This window comes from Calidris pugnax, unplaced genomic scaffold (genome assembly GCF_001431845.1).
Source record: "Calidris pugnax isolate Ruff unplaced genomic scaffold, ASM143184v1 scaffold220, whole genome shotgun sequence".
In the NCBI taxonomy this organism is placed as follows: Eukaryota; Metazoa; Chordata; class Aves; order Charadriiformes; family Scolopacidae; genus Calidris; species Calidris pugnax.
Window position 1 is genome coordinate 1,108,398 of NW_015090963.1, and position 16,301 is coordinate 1,124,698.

General features: G+C 59.0%; 1 protein-coding gene across 5 annotated transcripts in view; it reads left to right on the forward strand.

The window, feature by feature from the left end:
* IL11RA (interleukin 11 receptor, alpha) overlaps positions 1–14,866 on the forward strand; it is a 25,412-nt gene extending 10,546 nt beyond the window's left edge. For 3 of the 5 annotated variants that reach the window (XM_014952468.1, XM_014952472.1, XM_014952470.1), the window contains exons 2-13: positions 9,205–9,304; positions 10,038–10,098; positions 10,217–10,383; positions 10,577–10,691; positions 11,516–11,548; positions 11,955–12,118; positions 12,233–12,396; positions 12,508–12,649; positions 13,091–13,186; positions 13,376–13,475; positions 14,155–14,237; positions 14,346–14,866. In XM_014952468.1, the coding sequence (XP_014807954.1) occupies positions 9,205–9,304; positions 10,038–10,098; positions 10,217–10,383; positions 10,577–10,691; positions 11,516–11,548; positions 11,955–12,118; positions 12,233–12,396; positions 12,508–12,649; positions 13,091–13,186; positions 13,376–13,475; positions 14,155–14,237; positions 14,346–14,362 (1,242 nt within the window). In that variant the 3' untranslated portion in view covers positions 14,363–14,866. Of the gene's footprint in view, positions 1–59; positions 168–3,417; positions 3,439–9,204; positions 9,305–10,037; positions 10,099–10,216; positions 10,384–10,576; positions 10,692–11,515; positions 11,549–11,954; positions 12,119–12,232; positions 12,397–12,507; positions 12,650–13,090; positions 13,187–13,375; positions 13,476–14,154; positions 14,238–14,345 lie in introns of those variants that run through there. The other 2 variants (XM_014952469.1, XM_014952471.1) reach the window with 2 other exon arrangements.
* Positions 14,867–16,301: the final 1,435 nt, after the last annotated feature.

Sequence of the window (16,301 nt, forward strand, 5' to 3'; positions counted from 1 at the left end):
GGGGGGGGGGGGGGGGGGGGTAGGACCACTCCCACGCCAAGCCACCGAGCAGCCTCCGTGGAGGAGGAGAGCCCAGTGAGGCAGCGCGGGGAAATGGTGCAGAAGCAGCGGGGACACCCGGCGGAGCCCCGTCCCACGGCAAGACCCCCGTCCAGCGTGGAGCTGAGGTATCTAAACCCCCCCTCCTGACACCACCAGTGCTGCTGTGGTGGCCCAGCGGGTGAGGGTGCTGTGAGGAGTTGGGGATGTAGTGGGTACTGCTAAGTTTTTGCCCTCCTGGGGTGACAGCGTAGGTGTATCAAGGGGTTGCAGCCACCAAAATCTCTTTGTGCCTGGAGAGGGAGGGTATGGGGGCTCCCCAGTGTGTCCGGGTGTGTGTCGGGCTGTGGGACCACCTACCCGTTGACACCCATCTGGGGACTGTTCTGGAAAGCGGGCAGGGGACATCAATGTGCCAGGCCAGTACAATGGTCTGCGTTGACAGCCAAATCCGTGCTGGGCTGAGCTTCATGTGCTTCTTCCCGTGCTTGCTGGCTTTCTCGCAGGCTTTTCTCCCTCTGGTTGTTTCAGAGACCACCCTGCAGTCCCCATTGTCAGCGGTGTGAGCAGCGCCGGCACCCCCACACCGGGGTCTGGTGGGTCCCACATCACATCTGTGCCTAAAATGGAGCCGAGAGAGCTCTTGAGGGTCTCTGCTTGCCCACCTTGGAGTCCCACCTCTTCTGGGACTGGGGGCAACACCTTGACTGTGTGATTTGGGCCAGGGAGGAGCAGCACTTTTGGGTGGCACCCATTGCCATGGCCTATCTGGGAGGACATTTCCTCCTCCTCCCAGGGATGTGCAGGGGACAGCACTGTGTCCCTCACTCCATCCCCAGGAATGGATGGAGCACACCATCCCCTCCTGCCCAGTGTGTCCAAGCAGGGAGTGGGTATCACTGCTGAAAACTGCCCTCCTGGTGCCCAGGGTGCTGCTGACTGCTCCGAGGAGGAGCTCCAGCAGCTGCTTCACCTCCACACCCCTGGCTGGTGGAGCAGAGATGCCTCCAAAGGGAAATACCAGCTGCTTTGGGATGCACCAGCCTTTTGCACCAGCCCATAATAACTGTCGCAGCAGCTTAAAATATAAAAAGCAGGATCTAGCCTCAGAAGGACCTTCTGGCTCCCTTTAGGTGATGGGCTGGGCTGGGGGGGTTGCACAGGCTGGGATGTGCCTCTGTCTCCCTCCGGCTCATGCACCAGGTTGGAGGGTTTCCCTGTGCATGGGGGGCGGCACAGAATTTTGGGGCATGGCAGCTGCTGGTCCTTGGTGCCTCCAGCCAGAGCCAGGGCTACGCAGAGGGCAGCTCGAGCGTTTCGTGAAGGATTTCAGAGCTGCCTTGGCCTCCAGTCAGAGCAAGCTGCAACGGGAACATTTCGAAATTCTTTTGGATGAGGAAAATTCCACGGGCAGCCCCCCTCTGGAGAAAGTTTGGGATGGCTGAAATGTTTGGAGTGAGAGGTTGCTTGCTTTTGTTTACTCTGAACTATAATACTGGTAGGGGTTGGGGATAGAGGGGGGGATGCCAAAAGGAAAAAAAAGACACAATAGGAGCCTGTAAACAAAGTTGGCCCCAAGCAGAGCCGGGGCATCTCTCCAGCATCGTGGAAGATGTGTCAGCACGCTCACTGCGTTGCCCTGCTTTCCCCCAACCCCAGCTTGGATGCCATCACACTTAATCTTTCCAGAGAACTTGGTTGAGTGTTTTTTTCTCCCCAGCAGAAAATGAGACAGTGGGTGTTTTTCCAACCTTCTCAACTCAGACAGGGCACAGCCTCCATCCCCTGGCCTGGTGCTACAGCCCCCAGACCCAGCAGGGTGGTGGGCTTCTGCCCCAGCTTTTCCCCACTTGCCATTTCTCCACCTCTCCTTTTGGCACAAGGCAGGGGGACACAGGTACTGCCCCAGAGAGGTGTTTCCCCAGCCTCTATCCCTGCCATGTGCTTCGCACCCCACTGCATCCCCTGGGCTGTCTCCCCGTAGCAGAGGAGGCAGGGTTTACTCCCAAGCTTGGAGAAGACAAGCCATGGGTATCCCACCATTTTCCAAAGCCTAGCACCACCAACCCCACATCACACATTGTTGGGGGGTCTACAACTGCCATCCTCCCCCCACCACACAGGGATGCTGCCGGTGGGGCGCAGAGGGTTAACGGGCCACCCTTTGGTGGTGGCTGCTTTTTGGCCGCCCAGGTGGCTCTTAATGATACCTAAAACCCCTCTCCGGCCTAAAAGGGATTTTGTCTTGCAAAAGGAGCGACAGCAAATTGGTAGCTGGAGGAGCGTTGGTCCTGCAGCACGGTGAGCTGTTTGTTTTGGCTCTGCCTCCCCGCAACGTTTTGGCTGACCCGGGCGCCTTCGTGCCTCGGGATGGAGCCGAGCCCGATGGCTCCCAGGCACAGGAGCACGGAGAGGGATGCAGAGGGGGGGAGCACTGGGCAGGGGGATGCTGTGGGGCCCCTCTCCTGCCTGGGGTTCATCGGGAGCATCAGGAGGAGCTGGGCGTGTGTGAGGCACTCACATATACATATGTGCCCTATGTATGTGGATGCATGTGCATTTCTGTCAGCTCCAGGGTCAGCTTATTTGGGGGGGCATTTGTTCGGAGGGGTACAGATGCTGCCAGGGGGGGGTGTTACATGCTGGGGTGCAGGCTGGTACCCGGCTGCCCCTGTCATGCTGGGAGCCACAGGTTCACCAAAACTTCTGTTGGTCTGGGTTGAGCTCGGGAGCAGAAAAATGTCCCAAATCCAAAAATGTTCCCGGGACAGGAAAAGCCTTTCCCACCCTGCCCTAATCACAGGGTGGCCCAGCTCCCTGCCAGCGTGTCCCACCCGTGTCCTCAGATCCAGCACCATGCCTGTTTCCTGTCCTACAGCCCTGTGCAGAGGACAGTGGGGACGCAGCACCCCACCCCCCCCCAACTCCATCCCTTCATCCTAAAAATATTAGCCCATCTGTAAAGAAACCCACTGGTGCTGCAGCACTGGTGGGTTTCTTTACAGACGGGAGGTTATTTTTAGGAATTTCTCCGGCACGTGACTTAGTGGGGGAGAGCATGGGGATGGGGATGGAGAGGGGGGGGACCCCTTCTCTCCCCCCCTCCAAATGCAACACTGCCAGCTGGCATGGCGCTGGGGCTGCTGGCTGCTAACAGAGCCCTCGCTGTTTTGGCCCTCGCCGAAGCCTCCGGTTACAGCTGGGAGCCAGAGACTTCTCCTTCCCGCGGGATGGAGCAGGGGAGGGCGGAAATCGGGGCACTGGGGTGGGAGTTTCCCGGCTGGGGTAAGAGAAGAGCCTGACCTCCATGAAGCCTCCAGCATGCTGAGGTGTGTGGTGGCCCCCCAGCCTCCCAGCAGTGGGTCCTGCTAGCAGCTGCCAGCCCCACGGAGGAGAGAGGTGACCCTCGGGTTATGGGGAGGGTTTGGGCTGGGCTTTGGACACCGGTGGGGCTGTGGTCAGCTGGGCATCACCAGTGGGTGTCATGGGGGTTGGACGGAGATGTGCATGGTGCCCAGCTATGAGCAGGTTCCCAGGGCAGCGCAGGGGTTAACCCTGTGTTTGGCCTCAGCTGAGTTTAACCCTATTTCAGGGCTGCGTTGGGTTTAGCCCCGCATTTGGACTGTGTAGCCCCATGTTTGGGCTGTGCTGGGTCTAACACCAGGTTTTGGCTGGGCTGGGTTTGACCCCACTCCTGGGCTGAGCTGGATTTCACCACACATTTTGGGCTGCACTGGATTTAACCCCGAGTTTGGACTGCGCTGTGTTTAATCCCACCCCTGGGCTAAATGGGGTTTAATGCCACTCCTGGTCAGAGCAGGATTTAATCCTGCTCCTGCCCTGTGTGGGGTAAAATCCCGTGCTTGGGATCCCCTGGGTTAAGCCCCACACTGGGACCATACTGGGTTTAGCCCCGTCTTCAGGCTGTGAACGGGGCTTATTGGCCTCGCAGGGAAAAGCTGCGACTGGTTTTACTGGTTTAACTGGAGTAATTCCAGTGTGCTGGGGTTATACTGGATGCAGTTGTGCCTGTGTATGTGCTGGCTCAGCTCAGCTTGGTGTGATGCCCCCCCCAGCAGGCATGGGGGCCCGGGGGGTCTCAGCACCCCACCAAAGCAGTGCAGAGGAAAGCAGCCCTTTTTGAGGTCCCCAGGGTGCCAGAGGGAATGGGGACAGTGAGCAGGGCTCTCCCCTTGGCCTTGGGGACCATCACCATGGCAGTGCCCAGGGTGGGTGAGGAGTTGCCCCCAGGTGTTGCCAGTGATCCTGGAGGCTGTGCATGGTCCCAGTGGTCCTGGAGATGGTGGGGGAGGACATGCTTCCTTCCCTGCCAGCACCCATTATTGGGCTTTCTCCAGTCACCCAGTGGCTGGGAGGGTGCCAGTGGCATTTAGGGGACAGGGGTGACTGGTTACAGGGGACCATCCCAGCAGCAGGGTTGAGGCTCCCCCCTGCCCCAAAAAGGTGCATATTGGTGCAGTGATGATGAAGGTCACCGATGCTGCAGGGGTGGGATGGTGCTGGGTTTCTGGGCAGATCAGTAGGCGTGTGGATGGGCTCAGGCCATGCTACGGCTCCTCGGAGCAGGGCACAGCACTTCTGCAGGGCTGCTGGGAGGAGGTGGGGGGGGTCAGCGGGGGGCTGCCCTCCCAGCCCCACAGCACAGCAAGAAGAGGGAAATTCCTGCTGCTTTGAAAAGCCACCTCCCTCGGCCACAGGCTTCCCATGGTGGGCATCAGCAGAGAGGAGGGCCAGGGATGCTCCCCCAGCTGAGGGGCAGGAGCGCAGCGTGATGCCATCTCCAGGGTGTTAGAGCCAGCCAGCATTGGGCATCCCCCATAGCAGAGCAGCTTTTTGCAGGTGGGTGTCTCTGGCAGAGCCAGGTGTGTGTGGGCAGAGCTGCCAAATGCCCTTGGGATAATTTGCCACATCTCCGTTGGGGTGATGCTGCCCTGAACCACCCCAGGGAGATGCTAGGAGGCACCCCATCATTCTGTGCTCGGTGGGGAGCATCCCACATCTCCCCGCTGCCATCTTCAGCCCTGCAGCATGGCATCATCTGCTTGTGTCCCCACCACCACCCCCCCTGGATCTGCGTGAGGCTTGTTCTCTTTGAAGAGCAACTTCAAATGAAGCAAAGGAAAAAAAAAAAGAAAAAAAAAGGAAAAAAAAAGGAAAAAAAAAGGAAAAAAAAAGGAAAAAAAAAGGAAAAAAAAAGGAAAAAAAAAGGAAAAAAAAAGGAAAAAAAAAGGAAAAAAAAAGGAAAAAAAAAGGAAAAAAAAAGGAAAAAAAAAGGAAAAAAAAAGGAAAAAAAAAGGAAAAAAAAAGGAAAAAAAAAGGAAAAAAAAAGGAAAAAAAAAGGAAAAAAAAAGGAAAAAAAAAGGAAAAAAAAAGGAAAAAAAAAGGAAAAAAAAAGGAAAAAAAAAGGAAAAAAAAAGGAAAAAAAAAGGAAAAAAAAAGGAAAAAAAAAGGAAAAAAAAAGGAAAAAAAAAAAAAGAAAAAAAAAGGAAAAAAACAAAACCAAAAAAACCCCAGCCTGCTGTCTTTCAAAGCGCCGAACACAATGGAAAGTTGTCCTCCCCCAGGAATCTGCGTCGGGCTTTGCCAGGCCACGAAGGGCTGTGCTGGGGGACTGTCACACCCTGCGTGGGCACCGGTGCCAGCGCACATGACTGTGAGTTCGGGGGATGTTTTTGGCTTGCGGCATTTTGCTTTGGATGCAGGAAGGGGCTCAGGGCAGGATTTCTCCCTGTGGCTCCCCGGAAATTTGTGGATGAGCTCAAATGGTCCCCAGTGGGTAGGTGCAGGATGGAGAGGGGCACCTTGTGTTCCTGGCTCATACCCACGGGTGTCATCCTGGCTGTGCCGGTGATGAGAGCATCCTGTGCCGAGGGAGCAGAGCCACAACCCCAAGCTGGGCTGGGTCCCTCTGCCCCGGCCATGGCCACAAGAGGTCACGCAGCCCTGAGCGGGTGGCAGATGCCTCTCGGGCCGGGATTAACATGCCAGGAGGAAGAAAAGCTCTGATTGTTCCCTCTGTCCCGGCTCGGGTCCAGGACCACTGTCCCGGGACTCTCTGTCCCCAGGATGTGTCACCGCCAGTGCCAGCATAGAGGGATGCTTTCTCCATGTGTGTGCCCATCCGTGGGGCCACTGAGGAAGGTGGCCTGGCAGCACACGTGTGTGTGTGTGTTCATTTGCACACCTCTTTTCCCCTCGGTGAGGGAATTTGGTTGCCAAAAGTAAGGGGATCTCTTCTGGGCAGGCTGTTTGCCGCTCTGCCTGGCCCAGAGCTCCTGGCCCCCTGCCACCCCACTGCACCCAGGGCGGGCAAGGGCTCCGGGTCTTCCCCTTGCTCTGCGGCTCCTTCCCCTTTTGTTTGTGGCCGAGGAAGGGCTTGCCCTGCTTCTTCTCTCTGCGGCGATGCTCGGTTGTGGCTGGGTTTTGGCAATGCTCAGGAGGGTCATTTACTAAGGCATTGTATGCTGCTGGGGCAGAGGGGGGGAAGGCTTGGTGCTGCCTTCTCCCATGCTGCTCTGGCAGGGGTGGGCAGCTGCCCAAAAGAGCTCATCTGAGGATGGGGAGCTGATGGGGTGAGGATGGGGAGTGCTGGGGAGGCCCTGGGACAAAGGATGCAGGGTGATCCTTAGGGTGGGTGGTGGGGGACCACTAGGGCAGTCACTGTGGAGATAAGGGGTTGAGATGGGGCTGGGGACAGGGTCTGCAGAGATGGCCTCTGCCACCATGTAGGGGTCTGGGGTGCCTCTGGGTCTGTTAGCAATGCCACCCACAGCCAGGCTGGCCAGGCAGGTCTGGTGTGGTTCCCTGGGGGTGTTAGCGTGCCGTGCCCCCACCTCTTCCCTCGGACATGCAGGGAAAGATACCTTCAGCATTGGGGCTGTAGGGTCATTTTTCCAGGCAAGTCTTGAAGCCCTGAGAACTGGCAAACTCATGTCAGCAGTAAGCCAGTTCCCAGAGCATATCCCCCTGCCACAGAGGGGCATAGTGAGTGATGGGTGCAGCCACTCTGCCTTCACCCTCAGCAGTGTTTGCAAAAAAACCCAGGGCGGTCAGGAGAAGAAATGATTTTATTATAAAACTATTTATCTCTCTCCACACTAACACACACTCTCCCTTCTCCCTGTGCCCCCCCCCACCCCAACCCCAGCACCACCCCTTAACTCTGGCCCACGTGGTGTTTGGAGCTATTTTTGGTTGCTGCTTTTAAGTGTATTTTAAGCCTGTCTTTTTTTTTTTTTTTTCCATCACCAAAATATTTCACTTTCAGGCCAAATGTTCCCAGTTAGTTACCAGCATAGTTTTGGCAGAGACCTTTTAACTGATGTTTCTTGGGAATGTTTCTACTGGTGGTTTGGTAGGAAAAGCTTATGACAGTCTCATGAAATTATTTACGTTCGGGGCTCGCGTTTGAGGCTGCCTGGCGTGTTCAGGACGGGGCTGATGTGGAGTGCCACACGCCTTTCCCGTGCACTTACTGGGCTGCAGCACATCGCCTCGTAGCTCTCATTTCCTTCACCACACGTTTTGGGCATCTGCCTGCAGGAGAAGAACTGGCAACTGCTCCAGGGTACCTTTCCAGGGCTGGAGCATCCCTTCCCTGAGCATCTTCCTTCGACTCTCGAACACAGAAAACTCAGAGGCATGTGGATTTGTGCCCATAAGCTGCAGCTTGGGCTTGGGGCTGGCAGGGAGCTGGCTGCCTCCCGTGACTTCAGCCCCTGCGTGCCTGCAGCTGGGAGCAGAGCCCAACAACATGGGTGTAAATAAACAGGCCTGACCATTTGTGAGGGGTGGGCATGGGGGGGGGGATCTTCCAGGGAGAAATGATTCAGCTGTCTGTGCCTGCTTGGGGCAGGTGGGGCTGGCTGATAAGGACAGTGTGGGACGGCTGATGTGCATGGTGTAATGCTGGCCAGGACAAGTGCCCTGGGGTGATGCTGGCTGGGATGGACAGGGTGACACTGGCCAATATATGCAGGATGATGCAGGCTGGAATGGATGCCTTAGGGCGATGCTGGCTGGCACAGACAGGGTGATGCTGGCTGGGATAGACAGGTTGACACTGGCTGATACATGCAGAACAGTGTGGGCTGGGATGGACATCTCAGGGCAACGCTGACTGGGATGGATAGGGTGATGCTGGCTGGGACAGATAGGGTGATGCTGACTGGGATGGATGAAGTGATGCTGGCTGGGACAGATAGGGGATGCTGGCTGGGATGGATGGAGTGATGCTGGCTGGGACAGATAGGGTGATGCTGGCTGGGATGGGCATCTCGTGGCAATGCTGGCTGGCACAGACAGGGTGATGTTGGCTGAGATGGACAGGGCAATGCTGGTCAGGACGGACAGGGCAATGCTGGCTGAGATGGACAGAGAGATGCTGGCTGGTACAGATAGGGGTGAGGAGACCTGGGTCTATGGCTGGGGTTGACCCATGGAGAGCTGGGTGCACATCCCTTCCTCAGCATCTCCCTCACCAGTGGTCTCTGAGTGGGAGGAAGGGATTTAAGGGTCATTTTCCTTGACCTCAGAGAACCCAAATGGCCCAGAGGGGCACAGACCTGCGTGGACCAGCCTGCAGTGGGGGTGGGGATGGGCAGTGATGTGGGACCCCCAGCCAGCCCCACTCCCAGTATGGTCTGAGCTCTCACAGACCTGCTGCCCTCTCTGTGTGAGCCTGTTGAGATCTAATTGTTGTCTCCTGACACATAAAAACAGGCCAGGATTTCTCCTCGGTCCCTTCCCGCTCCAGCTGCACCAGTGCAGGTCTCTGGACCACCCCGGGGCTGGGAGCCAGCCAGGGCTCCCGGCGCAGGACTTCAATGGCAAAGAGCCCTGTTTCCCACCAACCCACGCAGCCCCAGGCTCCTGGTCACTGTTTGTCCTTTATGTCTTCCCTCTAAGCACGGGGAGACTCCCTCAGCAGCCGGGGACTGGCTGTGACAGTGGCACAGACCCTGCCAGCTGTCCCCACTGGGGTCCCAGCGGCACAGCCCCCACGCTGTCCCCGGCAAGGTGGGGCGAGATGAGAGGGAGATGTGGGTTGTGTGGTCTTGCGGGGATGCTCTGGGCTGTGGGTCCCACCAGCTGCCCCGTTGCAGGGGATTAACACCCTCTCCCTCCCTGCTCTCCCTCCTCCAGATGCGCAGTCCCATCCCAGGTCTGGGCAGGGTGATGGTGTTCCTCGCAGCAGCCCTGGCGTCAGCCTCCCTGGCCATCCCTGAGGGCTGGGGAGAGGAAGGTGAGCCCCCCTCGCTGCTCCCCACCGAGTCCCCTCACATAGACCCTGCATCCCAGGCATGGGGACCCTGGGGGCACCCCCATACTCCCCCCGCAGCAGGCACAGACCTACCAGAATCAGGGCGTACACGAAACGCAGCCCCACGGGGATGGGTGTTGGTGTTCTGATTCTTCAGCAGCTTAACACGTTAATGATATAACTGCCACTATTTTTCCATAAATAATGTTGTTTTCCCTGCCAGCGTATGTTGCTGTGTGATCAGAGATGCAAGGGGAAGGGATTCATGTGATTGCCCATGAATCACATTAAGACTGGCTTTCCATGGTCTGCTTAAATCTGGGCCGTGTTACAGAAGGCTGAGAACCATTAACATAATACATATTCTGTGACTGTAATAGGCAACTCAGACTCTTTTCCATGAGTCGGTATGTTAAAATCATGCAATATTTTCTTGCCTTTTTAATGTAACATGAAACAGACCAGTTGGAGGAAAAAAAAAAAACAAAATCCTGAGCCTTTTGGAAGCAGCCCACCCTTGCAGCTGCCCAGTCCCAACTGGGACCACTCCTTCCCAGACTGTTGTGGTGGTACCTGCATGAAGCAAGACCCCCACAGCCACCACCCAGCTCCCCGGTGAGGGGTACAGCCCCAGGCTGCCCACCTTGACCCCCAGCCCTGGCGTGGGGTGGTGTGGGATGCTAACACCCATCTGGGGATGTGTGTCTCTCTCCAGGTGTGCAGTACGGACTGGTGGGGACAGAGGTGACCCTGTTGTGCTCCGGTGCCCGCCCCGGGTAGGTCTTCTCCATGCATACCAGGGGGTTTATCCAAGGGGATGGTTTGCAGGGTAGACCTGGGGTGACCCCTCAGTCCCTCTCCCCTAACGCAGCCTGTTGGGTCTCTACTCCCCAGCTCCATGGTGCAATGGAGGCGGGGGGGTACCGCAGAGCTTCCAGAGGGCTCGGCCATCCGTCAGGGAGCCCTGGTGCTGCCACGCGCCGGCTTGGCCACCATGGGGACCTACAGCTGCCACGGCGAGGACGGTGGTCTCCTGCACACCGTGTCCCTGCGGATGGGATGTGAGTAGTGTGTCCACAGGCTGGGGTATGGGGATGTGCAGCCCCACCGGGATGGACCAGTGATGCCTGTGCCCGCACCCCTGGCACTGACTTGCCAAGGGGAGACTTTGCGGTGATGCAGGGGTCCCTGAGTGCCAGCTGGGCTGTGGGATGGGGGACCCCTCACTGACTATCGCTTCCCCTCGGACCCCAGACCTGCCAGGGGTGCCCTTTGTGTCCTGCAGAGCGTCTGACTATGAGAACTTCTCCTGCTCTTGGACCTCCAGCGTAGAGACCTTCCTCCCCACCAGATACATCACCACCTACAGGTGATGTACCCCTACAGGGCACAGGCTGAGGAGTTTACGGGGTGAACCCTGGGTCCTGGCCAAGGAAAACTACCAAATCCTGCTGGCCATCTCACCAACTGCCTGGGTTCACCTCCTACACCAAGGACCATGCTGCACCCCAAAGCAGGTCATGTTTTGGGGTGAGCAGTGCACCAAGCATTAGCTTGCTGCGAGGGTGGCCCCCAGCAGCGCTGGGGGACTGGCACAGGCAGGCTCCCTCCTCGCCGATGGCTCTGCCGGCACCAGAGGGGCTATGAAAGAGAAGCAGGTCATCTGCAAGCTGCTGAGCGTTTTGACATGCTTCGGGATGAAAGGAGCCCCGGCAGCACCGCTGCTTTTAATTATCGCGGCAGGCCAAATTAGCGGGCTGCTTTGAAGTCAGCCGGAGCTCATAAAGCGCAGCCCTGCTGAAAGCTGCAGGAGCAGGGGGCTGGGGGCTTGGCAGGGAGGGGAGGGGGCTGGGGGAAGCAGGGAGCTTTGGGGGCTGTAGGGTGAATATGAAGCCAGCTGCTGGGGAGCCTTTATCAACATCCCTGCGCCTTTGCTGCTGCTTCAGAGTGTGCAAGGGGGTCTTCTGGTGGAGGCCCTCCTGTGCAGCCTGTCTCGTTTCCCTGAGATCCCCATCTTTGCTGCCACGCTGCTCACCAGTGGGGCTGAGTATGGCATTAACTCCATCCCCTGTGCCACATCACTCCTCTGCGTCCGTGTGGAAGACCCCTGTCCCTCCTCTGGGTCACGGTGGGGTTGGCTTCACATTGTCCCCTCGTTCTCACTGACTGCTTTTCCATCTCTCTCCACGGCAGGAAGAAATCACTGACGGGTGAAGAGAAGCGGAGGTAGGACTGGCTCCCACCCTGGCCCCACTCCCTGGGGACTGGCCACCATCTCAAAGGCTCTGCCACTGTCCTCAGCAGGGTGCCCAAAGCGAAAGCTGGGTGTTGCCATAGGAGAACCAGCTCTCTATGCCGGGGACCCTGGGAGAAGGGATTGCCCCAGGAGAGGGCCCTTCCCAGGAGGAATGTGAGGATGGGATGTGGGTCACCAGTCATTCCCAGAGGGACATACCGGGCTCTGGAGGGGTGAGGGCAGCTGCCAGACCCTGTCTGAGCTGTAATGGGTGCTGCCCCCTCCACCAGACTCTTGGCAGGGGGGTCTCCCCACGTGCCAGCACCTTGGTAGCACCGGGAAACTGTGCATTGTGGGTGTGGGGGACATGTCACCACCCTGCCTCCTTGTCTGCAGGAACAAGAATGGGCACGTGGGGCTGTGCCTGCAGGATCCGTCCCACCCAGGCACCTGCACCGTCCATGGGTCAGAGTTCTGGAGCTCCTACCGCCTGAACATCACCGAGGTGAACCCCCTGGGCTCCAGCTTCCGCCTCCTCGATGTCACCATGCAGGCCATCAGTGAGTCCCTATCTGTCTGTCTGTCCATCCATCCCCTGGACATCCAGCCCTGGGTGGCAGTGGGGAGCCCAACACCCCTGGTGTGACAAGGGCTCCCTGTCCTCTCCCACACAGTTAAGCCAGACCCCCCAGAGGGCTTGGTGGTGGAGCCCGTCCCCTTGGCCCCACGGCGGCTCCACGTGAGCTGGAAGTACCCTTCCTCCTGGCCCAAGGAACCCCACTTCCAGCTCAGGTTTCGGCTCCAGTATCGTCCTGTCATCCACCGCTCCTGGTCGGTGGTAAGTGGTGGGTGAGGGAAGGCGAAGCCCAGAGTGGGGTGGGCACAGGGCCAGGGAGGGCAGTGAGGGCTCACCCCTGCCAGCCCCACAGCTCCTCTCTGCCCGGTGCAGGTGGAGACGGTGAACCTGTCTGAGGTGATCACGGATGCCTTCGCCGGGCTGGAGCACGTGGTCCAAGTCAGCGCCAAGGATTTCCTGGATGCGGGGAACTGGAGCGAGTGGAGCGCCGAGGCCCGGGCGACACCAGTCAGAGGTGTGATGGGGACGGGCTGCAGCCCCCAGCAGCCCTACGGGGTTGCACCATCCCTCCCCAAAGCCCCTCCAGCACCCTGGGCTGACCCTCTGCAGCCCCTTCCCCACAGTACCCATTCCCCTAAACATCACCCAGAGTCAGTCCCAGCTCTTTGGATCCCTTAAAGCTGACCCTGGTCCTGTGCACCATCCAAAAACTGGGCCCATGGTGGGAGGCAGAGCTGCAAGGGGGCAGGGCATCTCCCAGCTCCATGGCAGGCTGCAGCCCTGCTGCTGGGATTGGCCCCCATAGCCTTGGGGTGCAACAGGCCTCCCAGAGCACCATTGGCACCCCAGGGTCATCCTTGGGCTTATGGGACCCCATGGGCAGAAGAGGCTCCTCTCTGTGGAGGTGCTGCCTGTGCTTTTGGGTGAGTGTTTCCTATCCCCTCTGTCCTTCCAGACCTGGCCACCACAACGAGTGAAGAAACCACTACCGATGCCAGCCTGGAGAGCCTGGCTGAGGAGCCCTCCCAGGCTCCCAACCCTGAGCCCATCAGTGAGTAGAGCTGAGGGTGGTGGACAGGAGTGGGGACTGCCTGCAGGGCACACATGTGGCTGAGAGTAATGGGAATGGGCCTCTTCCCCCATGCCCCTGTGTGGCTGGGGTATCCAGGAGCTTGCAATGGGGTCCCCTGGGTGCCTGGGCCCGTGGCATCCCTCGGCCGTGACAGTCTCTCTGTCCCAGACCGCAGTGACCCCCTGGAGAAGATGGCCGTCCTGGTGTCCCTCGGGATCTTTGCCTTCTTCGTCCTGGCTGCTGTTCTTGTCATCACCATCCTCATCTGGTAGGTTGGGTTTTGAGAGGGAGGGGTCTATGTGATTGCTGTCCCCATCCCATTCTGGCCCCTGAACTCTCAGCGTGGGGTGCCCTGTGTCCCCACAGCCCTGCCCTGGGGTCCCTGCCCAAACAGACTTGATGCCAGACCCAGAAGGTGGTCTATGCTCCCGTTGCCCCTCTGCCACGGGAGTGCCTTTTCCCAGCACACCCCACCAGCTGAGAGACTGCCCAGCCTGCCTGGGGTCTTCCTGATAAGCCCACATCTATGGGACCTTTCTCTGTATCCCCCAAAGATGATGCTGCTACTAACATGCCCCCAGAGTCTCCCGCCTTGCTGGGGACTCTCATGCTCCAGTCAGTGCAGCCACCGCTCCATGTACCTTTGTCCCCTGAGTGTCCTGCTCCTGGCAGTGCCTGCTGGTCCTGTCCCTAGGTCCCCTCTCATCCTGGGCTCTCCCTGCCATGCTGTGGCTCTGCTGTCGGTCCCTGTCCCCATCCCAGCCCTGCGCTATCTCAACGGGTTCCTGCTGTAGCCTTGGAGCTGACCCTCTGGAGCAGCCGGGTTCAGCTGGGCACAGCTGGGCACAGCTGGATGAGGATTCAGAGCAGGATCACCTGGGATGAGGGCAGTCCCACTGCCCAAGGGGGCTGCTGGGGGTCCTTAGCTGCTGCTGCTCTCTCCCCAGGCTCCGGGTGAGGAAACACGGCAAGGAGAAGACCAAACCCCACAACTTCTTGGTTGCTGCCACCCACTTGAAGGCACTGCCGAGTGAGTTGGGGTGCAGGAGAGGGTGTTGGGGGGAACGAAGGGGAGGGAGTGGGGTGGCAGGGGACAGGTCAGTGTCTCGCCCTGACCCTCTTCCCTCTCTTTCGACAGAGGCCCAGATCCTGTAGTGGCCGATCCCAGCTCCCTGCACCTGCTTGTCCACACGTGGGACTTGATGCCACTGTTTGGCACCCAAGGACCCCACGCCTCCCGGGTCACCCCACAGCCGTGGACATTGCCGGAGCTCCCAGCACTCTGGGGGTGCAGGATGGACCCTAAGAAGAGAGACTCTGCTCCCAGGAGCTTTGGGCTGCCCGTGCCTGCCAGGAGCCAACTGGAGGCACCTCCGACTCGGCGACGGGCCAGCCCCACCGCCGAGAGCTGCTGAACACATTTGGGGATAAGACACTGAGCCAGACCCACTTCACTGCCTAGTGTTGAGGGGGACCATGGGTGCAGGCTCCCAGGGGTGCCGGGCATCAATGAGCAGTGGATGCTGAGCCCTGCCCGTCACCCCTCACCAGCAGGCAGAAGGGAACCCCCTGTCCCTCTGCCTCTCTCCACCATGCTGTGGCTGGATGGAGCAGTGATGCCAATAAAGGGGGTAGCGTTGGCACTGCCCAGGCAAAACACCCCCTCTTTGCAGATGGTGCTGGGCCAGGGAAGAGGTGACTGGCACCATGTGAGGTGCCAGCTTGGAGACGGTGCTTGCAAGAGGTGGACAGGCAGCAGGGCTGGACCCCAAACAGGTCAGCCCCCTCCCCAGGCACCTAGAGGGGCTGAGAGAGACCCTCGCCCAGGCCAACCCTTGCCGAGTGCCAGAAGAGGACACAAGCAGCTGCCTGGGACATCTCCTCTGCCCTCGCCAGCCCAGCAGCAGGGACAGGACCCTCTGCACAGCCCCACTCGCTCGGCATGTGGCCCCCCCTTCCCCGCGCCTCAACCTGGCCCCTCTAATGGCTTCCATCTGTTGGCACCTCCCGACCCTGGTGTTCAGCGCCAGAACCCGATGAGATCCAGATGGGGCTGGGTGGAAAGTCAGGCAGCAGCAGCGCAGGGAGCAGAGCCAGGATGGGGTGGGCCCCTGCGCCCACCCCCACTGGGGAGATGTGTCACCCCTGGCTGAGCACCGGGGCTGCCCTTGAACCCGGGATGCAGAGGGTGCCTGGAGGATGGGGACAACCTGAAAGGCTCCTCGTGGGGACTGTGTTGGAGGGGACCAGGGCATGAGTGTGCCTTTTCCAATGGCTTGTGTGCCCATGGAGCCCTGTGCCCTTGCTGAGTGCCCCTGCACGCCCACCCTGGGGAGCTGCCCATGCCAGTGCTTGGCTTTGTGGGGTCTCCCAGCCCCTCGCTGCCCCTGCTGAGCATGCTCACCCTGGATGGGGGACATGGGGCTCAGCTCTCCATCTGCGATGTGCTACTGGGTTTGCATCCTCCTTGGACAGGAGCAGGGCTCTCCAATGGAGCAAGCAAGGCAGGTCACCAAAGCTGGGGAGGTGTAAGGGGCCAGATCCTGGCTGGGCTTCTGGGCCCAACAGCCACATCCCCTCTCCCAGGTGCATCCCAGAACTTGGCAGCTACAGCTGTGCCACACTGCCATCACCTGCTGGACTCTAGTCCCCAGCATCTGACCCAGCCAGCACTCTGATTTGTCATGGTCACCCTTGTCTCCCCTCAGTCCCCAGCATGGCATGGGCAGTGCTTTCCACTTGGAAACCCGCTCTTACCACCACCAGATCCCAATCCCCTGCCACCATGGAGGGGATCAGGGCTGTGGTTGTCCACAGGAGGCTGTTGAACACGGGTGATGGCCACCCCGTAGCTGTAGCTCTGGCATTTGCAAATTGAGCTCAGTGGTTTCCCGGCACCTGGTGCTGGTTAGAGGCTGACGCCAGCTCAAGACGCAGGAGCACAAAGGCCAAAAAATGGGAGAGAGTGTGAGACGGCAGCTCTGGCCCCCATATCCTGCCTGCTTATAAACTCCAGGCATACTCCAAATTAGAAGGGGGTTGCTTCTGGCTGGAGGGTGCAGAGGCCACTGGAGCCTCGTACATCCACAAGGGA